This window comes from Miniopterus natalensis, chromosome 9 (assembly GCF_054644295.1).
Source record: "Miniopterus natalensis isolate mMinNat1 chromosome 9, mMinNat1.hap1, whole genome shotgun sequence".
Lineage (NCBI taxonomy): Eukaryota > Metazoa > Chordata > Mammalia > Chiroptera > Miniopteridae > Miniopterus > Miniopterus natalensis.
The window spans coordinates 40,711,840-40,733,385 of record NC_142089.1 but is presented as its reverse complement, the minus strand read 5'-3'; the positions used below and the strand labels follow the sequence as shown (position 1 = coordinate 40,733,385).

General features: G+C 40.4%; 1 protein-coding gene across 1 annotated transcript in view; it reads right to left on the bottom strand.

The window, feature by feature from the left end:
- SGIP1 (SH3GL interacting endocytic adaptor 1) overlaps positions 1-13,622 on the bottom strand; it is a 167,034-nt gene extending 153,412 nt beyond the window's left edge. Inside the window, exon 1 of the mRNA XM_087820501.1 lies at positions 13,413-13,622. Within this exon, the coding sequence (XP_087676627.1) occupies positions 13,413-13,422 (10 nt within the window). The 5' untranslated portion in view covers positions 13,423-13,622. The remainder of the gene's footprint in view (positions 1-13,412) is intronic.
- Positions 13,623-21,546: the final 7,924 nt, after the last annotated feature.

Here is a 21,546-nt window from a genome sequence, read left to right as displayed (position 1 = left end):
AGTTCCAAACCCTTTGCCTCTGAATCTTTCACTCCTGAAATAGGCTGTTCCCAGATCTTTACATGTCACAGTGTGAAGAAGTATCAACTTAAATGACTTCCCTGACGATCCAAGTTGTTTTGACTTTCGCCACCACTCCCCATTCTCTTTCACGTGATTTTATTTTGTTTTCGTTTTTTCATTGATTTCACCACCATCTGAAAGGATCTGGTTTGTTAGTTTTGTCTCCTCTTAACAGAATGCAAGCTCCATGACAGCAAGGGCTGCATGTGTTTTGCAAACTTGTATCACATATCTAGAGCCAGAGGCTAGCTCATCGCATTCCACTGCCACTAAAAACTTCCTGTCTCCAAATTGATCAAGAGAGCAACAAACTCTGTTCTTGAGTGTGCCAACTTGAAACACATTGCCACAAAGATAGAAGATAGAAAAAAATCAAGGGAAGAAATTCAGATTAAATAATTTGATCTGGCAATTTGAGTGAATTAGAGTTTGATGAAATTATATAAAGAACTATACAGTATGTATAATTAGGCCAAGATAGATTTCAGTTGAACACACTTTAAAATGTATTTTAAATTGTCCCACTACATATTTATTATTGAAACAATATTGTTACTCAGTTTAACAAAATTATATGTTCCCCATCCAAGTAAATAATTCAGCAAATTAAGAAAAGTGTTTCTCTCTTTGTACCTGAAAATGAAGAAAAACAGTTGTATGTATGAAAGGTAGCTGACTAGTTTTGAGATTCTGTGCTCTAGTACTAGGGTGTCAGGATGTATTTCCACTACAGTTAGCCCCTCTCCCCAATGCCAACTTGAAATGCATTGCCACAAAGATAGGTTAAAAAAAATCTAGTTAGCAAACTAGTTAGCAACTACAAAATTATCTAACCTAACCCTTTACTTGAAAACAGTTGCCAAGATACTAAATATAATAATGGCCCTAATATTACATATTTATATAAAGATTCATAACTTGCAAAATACTTTCTCATATATTTTGTGCTTTGATATTTACAACCAAGTGAGAAAAGCAGAAAAGCTCATGTGATTTACCGCTCTACACATGGGAAAATAAAAAGATCGTGACTTGCTCGAGATACACAGCCAGGACCTTCAAAGAGGTCAGAAAAAACCCCAATCAATTCCTGCCCTAGCCGGTTTGACTCAGTGGTTAGAGCACTGGACAGCGAACTGAAGGGTCCCGGGTTCGATTCCAGCCCAGGGCATGTACTTCGGTTGCAGGTTGAATCCCCAGCTCTGGCGGAGGCACGTGTGGGAGGCAACCAATCCATCTCTCTCTCTCCCCCCCTTCCACTTTCTCTGAAAAGCAATGGAAAAAATATCCTCGGGTGAGCATAAAAAAAAAGAAAAAAATCAATTCCTACTCACCTGGCAAATTCTTGTCCTTATTATCATAGCTAATAAAGAATGGTGCCAGGAGATGTTAGAATATTTTGAGTTGAAATCAATTTCTCTTTCTACTACTTTGCAAATAGCCTGCCCAAAGTCACTCAGCTGGCTGGGACCGTGCCAGGACTAGAACCCAATACAGAACTTTCACCACCTCATCAAGCTGTCTTATTACACGAGAATTTCTATCATACCGTGTGGCTCATTAATATGAGCCATTCTAGCTCAGTATAAAAATCAGTCTCCAGTGAGCAGTCTAAATGTCTAACAGGGGAATAGTAAAATAAATTATTATGGAATGAAATATTATGCAACCAGCAAAAATAATGCTTTTGGAGACTGTTTCACGACAATGATAATGATAGCTAACATTTCTTGATTGAGCATTTACTCTGCACCAAATATTGCTCTTTATGTATATTGTATGTTATATGTTACATATATAGTATATATTATAATAAAATAGTAACTATGTATAATATATTAAACTCATTTAATACTTATAATAATTTCAGGTAGAGATTATCTCATGCAGAAGAAGAAACTGAGCCACAGAGAGGTTAAAGAACTTGCCTAAATTCACACATTTGGCAAGGACAGAGAGATGAGGATTTCAATTCAGGAAGTTTGTCTCCTGATCCCAAGCTTTTAACAAATGTACATGCTACCTAGGATAACGATTACAATCTAATATAAAGTGAAAAAGTCATGTGTTTCTGTCTATACACACACACATATATATACATGCATAGATATCATGTGATGATAAAATGAGGTTCTTTGACACAAATATATATTTTGACCATAAAGCTTTTAAGAGCTAGTGTTCATGAGTGCTTACATAAAATTCCAGGTTAGTGCTAAGTGCATCCATACATCATCTTATTTCATTTCCCCACAATCTTATGTGGTAGGTGTTATTTCACCCACTTTACTGATGATATTGCTCAGCCTTCACGGGCTTCATATCATCTATCCCCAAAGCCCATGATCTACACTCAACACATTCTAGCAGTGGTTAATTATTTCATAATAATGAGATTATTGGTGATTTCAACTTCTTCTTTGTATCTTCCTATTTTCCACATGTTGTACAATGAAATCTAGTTTCTCTTTAAATGAGAGGCAAACAATTAAAGGAGTCAGGCAGAATGTGTGTGATAGTGGATTAACTGCATTCACCTGGAACAAGAGTATGGCTGTCAGCCAGAGCGATCCCACACAACAGATGGGTACCTTGGGGAAAGCACAATTCTGGGTACTACCTGGTATCCAGGAACTATGCTAGAGCCTTTGATGTACCCAGCAGAGTAACACTTAATAAGCTTTACCATGGATCAAATACTCTTCTAAATGTTTTGCATATATTAACTCATTTAATTCTCATGATAGCCATATGCTTGGTGGCTTGACTATCCCCCCAAAGGTCTATGATCCCTCAACAGAGTTTATTTAATCACTGGCTATTTATTGAGCACTTACACAAGCCACACATTGAGAATACAAAAACCAGTAAGACATGGTCTCTACTCTGGCAGAGTCCTTGGTCCTTGGGGGAGGAATGAACAAAGTAGGTATAAGAACAGAAAATAGCTATGATCTATTGAGAGCTTAACACTTTGCCTCAAGACTATAGCATCAACCCATACTTAAGTGGGCTGCCAGCCTGCCAGCCTGCTCTATGGATTTTGGACTTGCCATGCCAGTCCCCACAATCAAGTCTTCTCTCTCTCTTTCTCTATCTCTCTATCTCTCTATCTCTATCTCTATCTCTATCTCTATCTCTCTCTATCTCTCAGTTCTGTATCTCTCTAGAACTCTGAGTGCTACAAGTGCACTTTCTGATTAATCCTTCCAACCTTACATGATTACCCATGAAAAAGAGACTTATTACCACTCCCATTTTCAAGAGGAGGAAAGGTTCACTAGCTTTCCAAGGTCACAGAGATGGGGTTTAACCTAGGTCAGTCTGACTCCAAAGCCAGTGCTCTTAAACCTTCCGCTTCATGCCCTTTGAAGGGTGAGAATCGAGAGCTAAATGAGCACCAGGCTGACAAACCTGGGGGATGTGGGAAGGCTTTGTTGAAGAGGAACACTTTTGTTTGACCTTGAATGATAGAACAGACTGTTACCATACAGAGAAGGGCATGAATAGCATATGCAAGGGAAGGAGAAGGGCAAGGAGCTCACGTCTGGCTTGTGCATGAAAGTGTTGCACAGCACATTGAGGCATTCAGACTTCATCTTAGGATGGGGAGCAGTCGAAGGCAGACGACGCAAGTGATCTCTCTGATGGCCGTGAGGAGGATGGGCTGGAAGGTGGACGCAGAGACGTCTGCCCAGGTATGGTAGCAGGGGATGGAAGGCAGAGAACAGAGTCAAGAAGACCCACTGATGTGAGGCAGGAAGGAATGAGGAATCACAAATGAATCCAAACACTAACTCTGGCTTGGCTACCTGGTAGACACAGTTCTTTGAATTGGGGGCACAAGGAGGCTAAGAGATACTTGATGGTTAAAGGCAGTAGCTCAAAAGTAGGGTCCTCCTACCTGCAACAGGGCTTACAGATAATCTTCCATTGTTACCACAACCAGTACTGTGAGCAATTTTTCACAGGTCACTTTTCAGTGATTCATTCAGGGCATCTGTAAAGGCCGGATGCACAGCTAGACCAGCTATATTCCAGTTTTATTCACTGTGTTTCAAATTTAGGAAACTGCCTGCGGTAGAAAAAGCAAACTGGCAGAAGTAGCCTGGAATGTGAAATTGAGACAGATGCTGATGCCAGAGAGAAAGACAGCTGTGATTGATTAGTGATGCCTGCCAAGGTCCAGAAAGGGGCAGCACAGTGCCTGGGTGCTACAGAACAGACAATGATAGAGTACCCTAGTAATTAACAGTAGGGTAAAAAGAAGAGAGACATCTGTAAGGCCTATCTGCAGCAATAGTGTACTTGAAAAGCAAAATAGCAAGCAATAATTTCTAGCCACTGAATGCTAAGAAGTCCACATGCAGCAACCAAGCTGAGAGAGCCATCTGAGCAAATAACTGGCATTTGCGCTACACTTTTGCAGATGCTTCAATACTTATTATCTCATCTGATCGGAGGCAGCATCATTCTAACCTTACAAATAGGGAAGCTGAGGTCAAAGCAGTTCTGGAATTCACTCAAGGTCACAGAGCTAAAGGGTACAGCCCCTTTAGGTCCTGGTCCTTCCCTCCGCACGGCACTGACTCACTGACAGCAGACCCTTGGGCCATGGAAGCACAGGAGAGAGCTATAAATGGCCACATTGTATGTGTACTCAGGAGAGGAACGACCCCAGGGACACATTCATTTGTGCATCTTTGGGCAGTCACCCAGCCAGCCTCAGCACCTTTGAACGTGAAAGACACCACAGATTCCAAGTCTTTTGTCTATTCACATTTTTTGAATCACTACTAAAATAAACTTGACTTGTTCTCTTACAGAGAGAACAAAAATCCTTGGGTAAGTTATTTCATTTGGCTTTGGTGTCCTCAACTGCAAAACGAGGTTGGACTAGATTGGTTAATCTCCAGTGGTAGCCCACACCTTCATGTTTTCATGATAACAGCCAAAGCTTTCACGGATGTGAGTGAACACCTAGCTGTCCTTCTCGGGGAGAAAGGGCTTTTGTTCATAGTGGGAGCCAGGCTTTTGATGAAACACTTTGTAGAATGTAAGCTGGGAAAGTTTAGAGTGCACTGGCCTAGTGATATCACATGTCCCTTCTCATCACAAGATTCTCGGAAACCGGGGATTGCCACTGGAAGCAGCCCACTGGAATAAAACACTTCTGCGTTAGATGGCCCTCTTCAGGCTGATGGCTGGTTTGAAGGATCAGGGCCTGATAATAAAATTAACCTGTTCCGAAGAAGGCTTTTGAAATGCCATGTCAATTTAGATGATCTGCTGTTTGCTGTCATCCAGAAACACAGGCCAATGTGAAGAGGACTTTCTAGTTACAACGTTATGCAAACAAAGAACACCTGACTAAGAGTGAAGTTTGGCTAAACATGCTGCTCCTGCCACTTGGTAAGGTGGTCACCTTGAATGAGTCACTTAATACCATTAGGCCTGGTGCCTCCTATTTGAAATAAGGTCAGTAATACCTATTCTTTCTGCCAAAGAGATGACGTGAGAATAAAATATGTACAAGAGTATGTGATAACATAAGACTAGACTCAAAGTTTCTGAGGATGGAGAACACAGCTTACCCTCTTTTTTGTTGCTGATACATCCACAGTGCCTAAAACCACACCTGAGACTAAGGGGAAAGCTCCAGATGTACCTGTTGAATGAATGAAGCATTTTGGAAAATCTGAAGTGTGTGCAATGCCACACAATATTTTCCATATTATACTGTTTGTTAAAGATATGCAACATGAGTCACTCTGCATGGCCTTTTAAAAAATTCTAAAATACCAGTCCTGATGCATAATAGAAGTTGATATGAATCAGAAATAAAAATAAAGGTCTTTGGTATGTAGTCAAAATATTTGTGAGTTGATGTGTAATTCTGATTCTGAAGTCATCCTTATCATGGGGCTATATCTCTTGTGTGAAAATGCTCAAGCCTAGAGTTGTAGCTGAACTCTCAGCTCTGACTTTGGGCTTGGAACCAGAAGCTCAGGCAGGAGCATGATATTAATTCATTTACTAAGATATGTGGGAAGGACGAGCCCAAGAGGCACCATCACAAGACAGAACCAGTATCAGAATGCCAGGTTTCTGAATGCCCACCTGTTTCTTCACACATGGGTAACATAGGCGCATGCTGACTGACTTCTGCAAAGGAAACTGGCTTTCCTTCCCCTGAAAGGGACTCACAGGTGTCTATTTGAATATTACCTCTCTTATTCCTCGAACATTCCCCTGTCCCTTGCTCCAGATGCACTGACCTCCTTGCTGTTCTGCCCACATCCTGAGTCTTTGCACTTGCTCTTTTCCCCGCCTCTTCAGACTCTTTCTCCAAATAATCACATGGCTCTTCACTCCCTCTCCTCTCGCAAGTCTTTGCAGTGAGGTCTTACATCACCACCCTATTTACAACTGCATTCCCATTTACTCTACTCCTTCCACTTGGTTCTTCTCCAAAGTCCTTACCCCCATATAATGTACTCTGCATTTTACTTTATTTTATCATCTCTCTCCTGCACCAAACAAGAAGCTCCATATAGGCAGGGATTATTATCTGTTTTGCTCATTAATGAACCTCTAACACCTAGAACTGTGCCTAACACCTAGTAAGCATTCAGTATATGATTTCTGATGAAAACATAAACAGTTATGTGCTAGCAGCTATAGAGGAGCGTTGCATAAATGTGCTTTTGTCTCCCAATACAGCAAAGATGCAAAACTAACTTGTGGCATCCATGCAAAAGACCAGTTGAGAAAGATTACACTAATAGTAGGCAGGCGGTAATACATTTGAATTATTTTTGTGTCAAGGACAAGTTATTTTGTGGTGGGAGGAAGAGACGTTGATCATTCATATTCAAACCTTGGAGGGAGTAGATATGAAGAACCCAAAGTACTCAGCAAGTACCAAAGACTCTCAGGGCTGGGAGTTTTAGAGGTATGGCAGATCAATTTTCTCATTTTATTTGCAAGGAAACAGAACCCCAGGAAGGTAAAGTAACCTTCTCAAGGCATATAGCCAAGAAGTCACATCACTTAGACTCAAACCTAAGACTGACTTCTGGATCCATGCTCTTCCTACCAAAAAAATCCTAACTGTACAAATTCAGCAAACATATTGGGTTTCTTAACAAATTATCTGATCAGGAATAACTTGTCTAAACAATCTCATATACCACCACATTGCCACTGTATGCACAAATACATCACACAAGATTTATACTCATTTATTTATTTAAAAATATTTTACAAAATTCAAATTTTCTGTCTCTACAAGCCACCATTTTCAGATTTGGTCATAAATCAGAAAAAAATAAAAGAGATCCTAAGAAAGGAAAGGTGGGAAGGAAGAATGAGAAAAGTGGAGAAAGGCAAGGCAGAAATACAAGGAAAGCAGAAGAGAGAAAGAAAAAAAGGTACAGGATATTGACAAGGCCATCTCTGGAATTTCTGGAAATTTCTTTGAAGAGCTGTACTATATCCTGTCCCTTTCCGTTATGAAATCATTTCTTGGAGCTAATCACCAAAATAAATCAAGCTCAAGTACATATTTTCAAGTGGACTCTTTTCTTTTGCTTCTCAAAATGTATTTATTATATATATGTCTCTCACAATTCAGTGCTCCATAATACATTATCTTTTCCTAATTATTTCAGGTTTATAGTTCTTGTTTCTCCAGTGGAAATATAAATATGAACATTTATTTTTTATATCCACCATAATGCCCAACATAATACCTTACAATATATAGTTTGAAGTCATCCAAGTCATTAATATCTGGTTTTATCCACTTATTCAATAAATAAACATGCTAAGTGTCCACTGTGTGTGGAGAGCTAAGGCTACAGGGGTGACTATGATAGACCAGATTCCTGCCCTCACGGAGCTTCCCTCTGAGGAAGAGATTCAGCCCGCACACCATTAAATAACCATGAATCATAAGTTCATCTCTGAGGAGAGAGAGGGGGCTAAAATGGACTCAGTGGCCCAGGATGTGTGTTTGGGAGTCTGTGATGACAAGAATGATAGAGAAGGCCTCCTGAGGAGGTGGCAGTTTTGCTGGAACCGCAAGAGAATCAGTTACTCCACGAGTTGCCAAAAGTGTAAAGTGTGTTCTAGACAGAGGAAAAGCCCCGAGGCAGGAAGGTATTTTTTCTAAACCCTCCGAGACAGGTAGCAAGGCTGTCAGTGTAAGTGAGGCATTAAATAAGCTTGAAGAGGCACAGAGGGCCGGAATATGCAAGCTCTTTTATGCTATGGATTTTAAGAGAAATGAGAAGATATAGAAGTTTTTTACACAAGGAAGTGACATGATATATGGTATTTAAACCAGAGATAACAAAATATCTTTGTAACATTCTATAGATGCAGTTAAATGGCATACCTTTCCCAGGATGGAGACTCCCGCTCTCAAGTCTAAACCTCCTTCCCCACTAGCTATGCAATGGTAAGCAAGTGATCCTGCACTCACAGGAATCCTTGGTGCTCAGCATATAAAACAGCCCCAATGCCTCCGCCCCACAGCCCACTTTCTCCTCAAGGGGTTCCTGCCGTTGCCACCCTCCCCAGTTCCCTTCTACCTATGACCTCTTCCTCAGTCAGTTAATTTGTCCACAGGGGCGTTTTCAGATCTGAACCCAAATATAATGCTTTCACCTGTCTTCACCCTTACAATTCCTTTATAGTCATCTCAGTAAATTCTCTTTACCTTTCTTAATTCCACTTGTGAGTTTACATAATGAAAATAATCACAATTTAACAGCAGTAGACATGATAAAATTGAATTGAGAAAATATAAACCACAAGTATGGTAGTAAAATGGAACATAATTGAAAAATCAGTGTCATGAGTCTCTAGAACTCCTGAAAACATACCTAAAAATCCCCTTCAAATTTTCTCCCCATCTCCTCAGAGTCCTCTAATTAAATCTTCTTTCCCTCAAATAGTAACATTCAAAATTGAAAACATATTTAATGCGATTGTGCTCTTCTGGCTAATTACTATAGTAACCGTACTGTTCTTTACCCATTTTATAGCAAACACTAGATATTGAGTTTAATAGTCTTCAAAAGACAAGTGTGAGAATCTAACCATCATTTATATCATTATTCCTATGGGAAAACTTGTTTCAAGAGAGCAATTCACAAACTTTCAGGAACATAAAAACTGTGAGTTGCTGACTTCCTGCAACTTGTTTATTTAAAATGTGGATAGTGTATGTGCCAAGTTCAACAGAAAGAATTTTCCAGAATCTTCTAGAATGGTTTATCTAAGTTAATTTTTTAAAGGACTGCATGTTCTTTTTAGAGATTTAGAGTTGACCCCTGAAATTGGATGGAAACATACATATAAGTAGGCTCTTTCTGGCATAGAGCCTTGAAGAAGGAGAGAAATTACATAATTAATAGAACATATATTAGAATCTCGTATGCATGCTTAAGATCTTCCAAAATAACTTCACTATTTCTAGGAAGGGAATCAGTAGGAAAGTTAGAAGCATTTCTTTTAAAACTTCTTAGCTAACTAGAACATGAACAGTTCCAGCTTCAAAATGCTTTGTTCCTTTTTGATCACATCAAAAAATTTTCCAAATAAATAAAACTCCATTTCTAGACAGGGAAAAAAAAAAGCCTTTACTGTCATACGGTTTATTGCAACAACAGAAGGTCAGTCAATCTAGAATTATTCAAAATTTTCTAAATAATGATTTTAGAGATAAAAGGCCTTAACAAGGAATTAAAAATCATGACTATGTGAGTACTCATATTTAAGAGAGAGAGACAGTGTATGCCACCACAGAAATAAGTCTTAGTTTTCAATTAGGTTAACATGACCACCTGATGCAAAGTAAAAAAAAAAAAAAGGTTCCTATTTAAAATGTTATATTGGATCCAAAATATGAGCACTGTTGTTTAATGAACTTGGGTTCAAATTCCATTCCACCATATTTCTGCCTCGATGTATTACTATTTTTATTTTTGCAATTTAGAAAAAGTACTGCAAAAGTACTATATACAGAATACACTTAGTTGCAGGTTATTGTGAATAGTAAATATAACAAAACTTATTACATCACCCTGTACATTATAATGAAACCAAGTAAAGCCTTAACACATGCTTGTTAATTAAAAAATATGTTATATAAGATGAAATCATTGCCACCAAAAATCCTACCTTTCCAGTATAACACCTAAGAGCCTGAATATGGAACTCAGAACACAAGCACTTTCAGTGCCATTCTGCACAGACGAGGCAAAACTTCCCAGACTACTTTATGAATACACAGATGTCCTAAGAAATCCTAACTTAGTTTTTGCACTTACCTTGGAAGAGGTAGCTAAAATGCCATTCTCAAATTTTAATAATAATACATGAAATACAACAGAATCCTCGAACAGCTTCCCTAATCGCATAGACTGTTGTACACTTAAGACAACACACACACCATTTAGCAAACAATTCCCTTTGCTCGTCCTTTCCCTTCACATTCATACTACATAAGTTTCCAGACCACGTGGCATTCTTTAGGAAAGACACAACTCAATACCAACCATTGCTAAAAATCAATGAATGCAGGAATCAGCAAATCAAGTCCCTTAAACAATACTTTTTAATAAAAGCATTTGGAGCCACAAACTACTGGTAACCGGCTTGAGGTCCCTGCAGAATTATATTACTGCCTTGTATGATATTAGAATCACTGGGGAGGTAGTAATATTTTTCATCTATGACAAGATCGAATGAATGGAACCTATATCATGTCCCATCAAAACAAGGACACAAAACTACACTATGAGCCATTCAGGTGAATATTTGTTTACACTTGTTTTACACGAAGTAAAGAAGTAGCTTTGAAAAGTTGCCATGACCATGCTTTTCCTGAGAAGACTCACTTTTCTGAATATAGAAATATATGCACACACAAATGCAAACAGAGGTTCTCCTTTTCTAGAACAGTGTTTATGTGTGGATGACTGCATGTGTGTGTGTGAGAGAGAGACAGAGACACAGAGAGACAAAGAGAGGCAGGTGCTAGTTGAGAAAAGACATCATTTTAACTACCTAGATATTTGGTGACATTCTCAGAGCCCACTAGGAATGAGGTAAGAGGAAATCATAACTGTTATCCCATACCTTCAGAGTAAGAGCAATTCAGAAGTGAAATTCTGGGATGCAATATCAGAAACATGTATGTATATACTGCCCAAAAGACTGGCGACTAAGTTGGAAGGTCATTGATAGGCAAATTGATTTCTAGTTAAGGTCCCCACCTGCCTTTCTAAGATCACTGAACCATTAGGATGGTAAGTCTTGGAAAGCATTTAAGTAGGAACTATGTGTAGGTAAAAACAAATTATTAGTTTTATTTAAATTTTAAGTCAATGGTAACACCTGTCCAATTTCTTTTGCAACAATCTGACAGAAGGTAACAGTATCCACGGTGTCACCCATAAGTCATAACAGTGCTAAGACAACGTCCTTCATTAGATAAATCTGGCAAACCCAGAGCAATAGTGTTGATTCAGCTCCAACATAAGTCTTTGTTACAGTTCTCATTTCAGTTTAGGCAGCTCAAATAAGCTTATTACAGGGCTTTGAACTGACATTCTGGGATGGCACAACAGACAATTTTACCAGGAGAATCATTAATGAGCATTAATAAATGTTACTTCCTTCAAAGAAGACACTTTAACTCCATAGTCTGCCAGACCAGAAGTAAAATGAAAGATGTTCCACTCCCCTGTGTAAGATTAAATTGAATCAGAATTTTGAAGAAATTCTACATAAAATTCAGCTAAGGAAATACAGTACCCCCACAGACAAGATTTCTTTTTTCTGAAAGGGTAATCTACATGAGCTTTTAATTGAAAAGTACACCAGTAACACTCTTTCTGTTTGTCTTGCCTTGTTATTCAAAGATTAAATCCAGTTTTAATTAATGAAAATGATTTAATCTTAGAGCGTTCGTAATCTCAGTTTATTTAGGCCTATATTTAAAGAATTGCTTGAGAGCCCTTTGCAAACAAGACCAGGCTCCATATCAAAATGATACCCAATCTCTTTTTTAAGGCTACATTCTAAAATCTGTGGGCCATGACTATAAAATTCTTCACTCACCCAGATCACATTAACGATGTTTGACATGACGGTAGATAGAGCAAAGGACTTATTTTCTGCCAAATATGTACAGACTACACTGCTGTTGTTTTGAAACCCTCCTCTTATTCCATTTTGGTAAATTTCCAAGGAATGTTTAAAATCTGTAGGACAGACCTTAGTTTAAGAGGTGGCCTCTCTGCCATTTTCATGGCTGATTTGAGACCCATTATGCACTGGATTCTGCATTGTGAAATCCAGGCTAGGGACAAATTTCTGCCTGTCATCTTAGGAAAGGCCAGGAGTTTTGCACCATCCTGTAGTGTGAAAACAGAAAATCAAAACCAGGGTTAGGCTAGACTGTTTCTTTTTTAATCAGCTTGCTGCTTTTTCTAGGCAGTCTCGGCTGTCACTATCTTAGGATTGAAAGGGTAATTTAGTGGAATAAAATATAGTTTGAACAACATCTCCCTAGGAAGAGTTCCTCCTTACACTTAATATTGAATGAAAAAGGTAATCAGTAAGCAATCATTTGATGCTTGGCTAAGCAACACTGCATGGGGAACACATTTAGGAAGCAAAAATTAAAAAAACAACAACAGAAAACAACCCGATAATACCCCGAATCAGGAGCCAAGGGGCCTGGATATTTTCCTTACATTGCTCATTCTTTGCAATAACGTCCCCACAAAACTATACCTTATGGCACAAATTTGCTGCATCTGTCATCCCGACAGTCAAATGTAAATTGCAAAGATAAACATATCTTACAAGAATTACAAATTTAAAAGCCAGTTCAGTAAAAATTACAGCATGGATAACTCTGTCAATGACCTCTCCTGTCTAATGTCAATTTCAGGAAACAAGTTTCCATTGTAAATGTTTAATCAGTGTAGTCCCAGGAATCCAGAGCAGACAACCTTATCTTCTCTCCCAACTTATTTGCTCTGCAAGCGCTTTAGTAGCTCTATCTCAGCTCCTGCAAGCACTTTAGGTTTTTTTCTCTTTTAAAAGAGCTGGGAGCTCAGTAGGTTCTGAGCTAAACAGAAACCCTGTGGTTTGATTCCATGAGTCTGAGCCCTGGTCCACTGCAAGCAAACTGCAGCACTTCTGCTTGCAAATCCCAGCACCCAGGTTCTAGACCAGCCACAAACACAAGCTGCACACAATTCTTCAACGCTGTCCTGCCCAACACCTTGCCTGAAGCCTGTCAACCACGGCAGAAAGCATCCTACCTTCCATCATGGTGGCAGAATTGCATTCCTTAATTTCCAAGGAGTCTGAAAAAACACAGGAGGATACGATTCCAGGTCCCAGCTAAATCCTCCCAACACTGCTGCAGCTGCTTCCTGGAGATCTGCTCTATCCGTTGCTGCTGAAGCCAAAGAAGACAAGTATTAACCCCAAAGACAGGCCATGGATGCAGCTGGTGCTGCTTCACCTACGGGCTCCCAGGAAGATGCTGCGAGAGAAAGGGAGCGAGCAGCCAGCCGGCGAGCTGCGCCGCCCGCGCGCCCGGCCAATCCCTTCAGCGCTGGCCCGCGTCACATGGTAGCCGGCCCGCATCTCCTGACACAATACCCCGGGAGAGCGCCCCGAACCTATTTCCCGGCCGCGTTCTCGCCTCCACCCCCAGCCCCGCCGCCCGGCGCGCGGCGCGCAGCCCCTTCCCCACCTGGTGACGCACTTCCCCCGCCCCTCCTCCGCGCCTCGCGAAACCGACTGCAGCGGCCGGGTACCCGCGGTTAGGATCAGGCGCTGCCACCTTAGCGCAGGACGCGGCGTGAAAGGAGCACCTAAGCGGCTCGCTGCGGAGGGGATTTTAAAAAACAACAACAAAAACAAGAACTTAACGCCGCGCAGCCTGAAGTCTTAGCCGCACACTTCCCAGCTCCTATTCCCCGGCTCCTTCTGCCCTAAAGGAATGTCAGTGTCTGTGGCCTCCGCACACATCTGTGAAACCCCCGCCTCTCTCATTCAAGGGAGAAAAATCAATCGGCTGACGTCATAAACAATTATCCCCCAAAAGATGATGCAGAAGAAATTGCACCCCAGCTGCCTTCAAGAGAGCCAGGGAGTTAACCAAGCGCGGCGTGCCAAGGGCTGGGAACTGTCATTAAAACAAAGAGACAAAAGAACCCACCCGAGGGGGGCTCTGGCATCAAACTGGCAATGCCCGAGATCATTTCTGGGGCGGGAGGCGGGACGCAGGGCAGCGGGCGGGGAGGGGAGGCCTCCGCCCGACGGAAGACGGCTGCGCTCGCCGCCGCTCAGCGCCGCGACCCGGGCGCGCGGCCGGCCGCCGCCTGGACCCCGCGGGCGCCGCTCGGCTCCGCGCCCGCGCGCCCCCGCCTGGCTGCCCGCGGTGCGGAGTGCGGCGGCCACCCGCAGTCCTTGTAGGAAAGCAACTTTCTTCCCAACGACGCGTCTTCCCGCCGCTGCCCCGGCGGCCGTGAGCGCCCTCGAGCCCATGCGCTGACCCCGGTGGAAATCCGGAGGGAGGCACCTGGGCTGGGCTCTGGCTGGCGGGGGGTGAACCCCGGTTTCTCAGCCTCCAGGGATGGGATCTGGAGCCGCGCTGCTGCCGAAGCGGGGAGGGTTATGACGCCTGGTCTGCTTGGGTTGATAACCTGCCACCTGACTGGTCCCCTGTGACCCCGGGCGCCTTTCAGAGGGCGCCAGGCCCCTGGGTGCCTAGATCTCTGTGCCCTTCCAGCAGGGCCTGGCCGCTAAGGAAGAAGAGGGCAGGTGGCCTATGGGACGAAAAGGGAGGGAGATGGAAAGGAAGGGGAAAGCCTTTTTAAAGCCCTAGGGGACAGCAACAGAAGGGCATTTCTCCCTCCACAATCTAGCAACATGACTAGGAGAAAAGCCATTACATCACAGGGCCACTCAGAGCACCAAAGGAAATAACCTTAAGAAGTAAGATGCATTGCATGATCATCACTGAGCCTCTAATTCGATTAATCAGTTATGTTGTAAATATACCTATGAACTTTCAATATTGCTCAGCCCTTGACATAGTTCAGTTCTTTCCACCAGAGCAACTATGAGGTGGCTAGATGTACGAAAGGAAATATAGCGAAAGAAGCTGACTTAAGTAGCATATTAACAGTTAAAAAACAAAAACCCAGTTCCTAAGCAACTTAGAAGTTTTAAACAGCTCATTGTTCCCTCTAAGTACACATATAGCAACGGCCTCTAAATATTAAAATGAAATTCTCCAGGGAGACAGAAATACTTGTGACTTTTTTCCTTATAGCTATGAGGCAGGTGAATTTTAAAAGAGGAAAAAAACTTCAGAGTAAAACCTGTCTAAGTACAACTTACACTGCCCTGAAAACAGCAAGGGTGTTATTGCAGAGAGAGAGAGAGAGAGAGAGAGAAAGAGAGAGAGAGGGAGAGAGAGAGAGACTAGTGTGTGTGTGTATGTGTGTGTGTGTGTGTGTGTGTGTGTGTATTTAGCCAAAAATTTTGTACTGGTTAAGAACACGGACAGATAATGGTGCCAAACAGACTGGGATCAAGTTCTGTCTCTGCCACTTAATGAACTACAGGACTCTGTACTAGTTATGTAACTCTCTGTGCCTCACAGTTTCCTTATCCGGGAAAAGAAGATAATACTACTTCATGGGGCTATAAATAGTATTAATGACAAACCTATATTAATGGCTTACTATGCATTGTGCATAGTAACCTTGCCAGTAAATTACTTAGCATTGTGTCTGGAGCATAATAAACCCTCCATATTAGCTTTGTAATATTAGTATTATTACCACCAAAGGGCTGCCAGAGGCATCAAAGAAGTTTGCAGCCAAGTGAGAGTTATATAACATGCACAGAGAACAACTTAGTGAAAGACCAGGTGCCGTATCCAGAGATGTAACCTGTTGGAGAGTCCTGAGACGCTGGAAGTAGAAGAATGATGAGAACCAAATGAGATGCGTTAGGAAAGTTTCTTCTACGAAGATGAAATTTTAGAGTCCAAAGAAAATTGGAATGGGTCTGGAGTGGCTGTTCTAAATAAGATTGGGGGTTCTAAATAAGAAAAATGGCTTATATAAAATCTGGAAGTAAGTGCAAGCACTGAGATGCGGGGATGGGGCATTGTTAGAGATGTGAGGGGTGAGATAGTCAGAGAAACCCTGGCTGCCTGCCTTCCCTCACCCCATGAAACTTTTTACAGTGTTTTAGAGCAAGCCTTTCAGATAGATTTAATAGGGCATGCATCAGTTTTGTTTTAGACTTGCAGCAAGGCAACTAGCTAGACACAGAGAGTTCAAAGATTCTTTTGATCTGTGGGTGTTTATAAGAAAAACAAAAGTGTCTAGATATGATTGTCAGAGACGGACCAAGAAACGGATGTGCAGTTAAAGGTGGTAAGGCTAGTCCCAAGATTGGTTAAATTTGGAATAACTTTATTGAGACGACGCTATCACCAAGTGTAAGAATACCTGATGAACAAAGTTCTGCTTCAAATAAAACATTGCTTCCGGTTTGTTATTAGAAAAGATTAAATATCCTACTTTTGTCTTCTCACAGGTTTGTTTGTTTTTTAATTGATTTTAGAGAGAGGAAGGGAGACAGAGAGAAACATCAATGTGAGAGAGAAACATTGATTGGTTGCTTTCTGATATGACTTAACCTGGGATTGAATCCAAAACCTGGATATGTGCCCTGACCAGGAATTAAACCCACCACCCTTTGGTGTATGGGACAATGCTCCAACCAACTGAGCCATACGAACCAGGGCCTTTTCATAGGTTTTGGGGGGGGGGGGGGGAAAGAAAAAAAAAAAAGCTTAGTTCAAGAACAAAGACAGTACTTTTAGATTGTGATCTAAATTTCATCACTTCCCAATATAGTTTTTGCTTACCAACAAGTGCAAAGGAGAATTCATAGCTGCTAAAATAATGGAATATTTTTTTAAAGATCTATTTATTCTCATTTAATATTTATTTTATTTTATTTTTTATTAAAGAATTTTTTTTCAATTATAGTTTACATTCAGTATTATTTTGTATTAGCTTCAGGTGTACAATGTAGTGGTTAGACAATCATACACATTACAAAGCATTCTGCCTGATATTTCCAGTACCCAACTGGCACCATATATAGTTATTACAATATTATTGACTATATTTCCTATGCTAATTAATGGAATTAATGGAATATTTTTTGCAAGTCAAACAGAAGTCAAAGGATTTGTGGAAAATATTGGGCAAATTATTAACTTGCACCAAAGTTACAAACCTTCTAGGAGTTAGTCCATATGACTGTGTGCCTAGATCGCACCAGTGCTCATTCAGTACCTGCAACTAGTTCAAGACAAAAATCTTAATTACTAAACTCACTAGACATTTAAAATTGTTTCTGAAATAAAATTTTTACAGTGGTGCTGCCCTGTTACACATGGTTTTTGGAATCAAATACTATTATATTCTAACTAGAATAGTTGAATTTATTCCTCAATTTTAACGTTTGAGGGAGAAATCAGTTCATGTTTCAGAAAGGGAAAGAAAATAATGAGAACTGAATCACAAAGGACGGAGGAAAGAAATTAACATAGAGGGAAAGTTTAATAATGTATCCAATATCTCTCTTGCTATTCCGTTGAGGAAATTTAAATGAATGTAGAAGGGAAAATATTGTTCAGTCTCCCTAAAAATTAACAAAGGATCCCACATGAAGAGTTAGGTTTCCATGGGATGAAATAGGTGAAAGAGCAATATACATATAAGCCCATACTCACTATACTCTCAGTTAAAATGAAGAACTACAACTGAAACTGACGTGGGCAAAAAGGGGATTTATTTGGGTAGCTTGCAGAATTATATATGAAGAACTGCACAGCTAAGGGAAAGCAAGAAACAGGAGGTGCTCCATAAAACGTGAATACCAGAACCAAGTACTCAGGACTCTGTTTTTTCTAGCATGTCAGCTTCTTTCCTCTTACTAATTTTTCTCCATGTGATCAGGGAGCTGAACATTTAAATCCTTTAAGCTTACATCTCCACAGCTGGCCTATCCAAGATCTACTTCACAAATATTCTTGGGATGGGCTCTGATTGACCTGGCTTGGACCATTGTTCACCCTTTGGGCTAATCAATGGAGCCAGGTTTGATGAGGTCTCCTGATGGACTAATTTAAACCAAAACTCATTGAACTTAGTCACATGACCACTATCGTGGCTAAACACGGGGAGGAAGACAGGCAAGTTTCTATGACAAACAACCGTTAAGAATACAAACGCCCAGATATGATTGGAGGGGTAGAAAAGACTGTCAAAGGGAGAAAAGGAGCTATTACCAGAATAAGTGTGGGGATAGAAACTATGAAGCAAAAACTGTTCACCACATCAACATTACTCGGTGCATCTAAGATATAACTTACATAAGGTTCATGATCACAGAGGGACTCAGAAGGCCACACTGATCCCATCAGCATACTTGAGAGGTTATTCATATATTTTCACTCACTCCATCCAGAGAGAAACCTGTGGACCCTGTAGTCATCCTCCTCACTGTGGAGAGAGGGGAGGAAGGGGGAAAGCAGACCCTGCTGGCTGGTCCACTTACACCAAGAACAAGGCATGCCCTCCTATGCTTGCCACCCATTGGTCCATCCCTACCCGGAGAGCCATGTATCCAAACCTACACAGTGTGCAAGGAACTTATATCAGCCGGGAAGTACTGCTTAATCTAGACCTACATTGACAGATAAGCAATAAAGGCTGCATATATGAGAAGAATCAGCAGTTTCAAAAGAGAAGTAAACAATTACAGCTCACTGAAGCAGAGGAAACATCCCCATTGAAAGCAGAGGAAATGTAGAAAGTTGGAGAGTCATTTTTTAAAAAAATCTATTTTTTTACTTTTGGTATAATTCAGGGATACAGCAGCAATAAATAAGAGCAGACTGCTCTGATAAAAGAGCATACTGAGAGCCAGAAAGAGTGCATGGAAGTAGTGAAGCCATTCTTATTAAAATTTTTAAATGTTGTAGCTGTGATCAAGGATATAATGGATATTGCTGAGAGGGAACATTGATAGGCCCAGTGGCAATGTGCTTGAAGCATAGACCCGCAACAACAATAACTGACTCAAATACAATGGAATTCTTTTCTCTTTGAGGAATCAGTTTACTCTGATGCAATTTTAACAGTTCAAGAAACTAGAGAAAGAGTAAAAGTTCTAAAGTTCACTTTATAAGTTACCAAACCTGACAAAAAATAGAAAAAAGAAACTATAGCTCAATCCCATTTATGAATATTGATGCAAAATTTTAAATAAAATAAGTGCAAACAGAATCCAGCTTTTCAAAAGCATTATATATCATAATAAATTAGACTTTATTTTAAGAGTAAGAAAAAAATAGTTTAACATTAAGAAATCTATAAATATAATTCACAATATTATATTGTGAATATAATATTGTGCTGAAAAGATTCTGATAAATTTCAACTTATTCATTAAATAAATAAAACTCATTAACAAAGAAAGACATAAAAAACTTACTTAAGATGATAAAATATACAAACTTCTTTTATAAATCTGCCATCTTGTTAAATGGAGACACACTGAAAAAAGTCATTAAAATCAGGAATATGTCTTAAGTGTCCTTTGAAATGCATCTAGTCGAAATTGAGATGTGATGTAAATTTAAGATGCACACCGGATTTCGAAGAGAGCACAAAACAGAGAGACTCTAAAATATCTCATTAATATTCTTTACAACAATTACATGTTGAAATTTATTTTTATATATTTGGTTATATAAATGTGTGTACTTGAAAATTTTCAGTCACACATGTGGTTCACATTTGCGGCTCACACTGTATTTCCATTGGATAGCACTGCTCTGCATCCTGACAGAAAGCCAACTCAACAAACATTGTGGGCAAGAGGGATGGATTAAATTTAAGGGGTTATGTACTAATGGGTATCTTCACCACACTCAAGTTCATTCATTTTTTTTTTTTTTAATCCAACAAAGATATGTTAAAAATTATCTATACCCAGGCATTGTGTCAGGTTTTGGGACACAGATAAAAAAGGCATAAACCTTTCAAGATGCTTATTCTACAGAGGAGGAGGCGGATGAGCAAACCAAGAATTACAATACAGATTTCTAAGTATTCGGAGCTAAGACAGCAGAAAGGAGGGACACCGAGGGTCAAGGGGAGGCAAAGAAGGCTTCCCAGAAGAGCTATTGCCTGAGCTGCTCTTTCAAAAGCAAGTAAGATACTGCAGACTTATCCTCATTCAGACCTACCCCACCTCCACCTCTCCTCTACTTCAGTTTCTCCTCTCATAGCTCTTAAGCATTCTGTCTGGATCTCCTACTCAATAGTGGACAAAAATGAGTATTGTCAAACTTTAGCATCAACTTGCCCAACTCAGCTTTGGTTTTCCTTTAATTATTTCCTTTATTTCCTCTTTCCTCTGTGTCTACTCTACTGGAGACCTTCTCCCTCTGCCAAGCCCTAGCCTTCTTCCCCAACTCACTAGGTGAAGAGTAGGGGTTGACATTTTCTTATTTCTCCATTTCAGCTTCTGTGTCACTCATTTGGACCATTGCCAAAAATGCCTTCTAGGATTCATCCTGCCTGCCTTGCCACATTTTGGCAGTTTTTCTTTATAGCAGCCCCAGACTAACTCTAGGTCAAACTTTCCTCTATGACTTCAGCAAGGGTATCATAGTCCTCTTTATCTTACCACTTGTTCCCACTCTTCATGAATTCAGCACTCCTTCCTCAGCTCAAAGTGCTTACTTCAAGGTTCCCTACTTTCTCAGTTCCAATTACCTTACTTTCTGTTGTGTTTTAGTCACTAAAAATATAGCCACATTTGGGATCTCATTTTTGTTTGTCTTCAGTATTTCACAGTTTATATTTCCCTAATCCCTAAACTATTTATCCATCTTTTCCCACCCTCCACATACCATATATACATGTACCTTAACATTTCCTGAAAGCCTGTGTGCAGGAAAGAATGACACTGCTGTGGAGAGCAAGGGAGAGAGAGCCAGCACGACTGGCTTGTGAGCCCTTTCCCCCCTCCTCTTGCTTCTGACTTTCCCATGGTTACAGGAACCAATAATTTCCCAATTTTGCTCAAGGTTGCCTGTCACTTGCAAAAGGGTGATTCAGCTCACCCCATGAAGTGCTGAAAGTAAAAAAATCAGTAAAATTAAGACCTGTTAGCACATTCAAGAAGTAAATGAAATGTTGGAACCAGGAGACAAAACCAAGAAGTTCCAAGTCTGACAGTATCCAAAGCAGGTTAGATAAAGAAAAAATAACAAATGGGACTACATCAAATTAAAAAGGTTTTACATAGCAAAGGAAACCATCAACAAAATGAAAA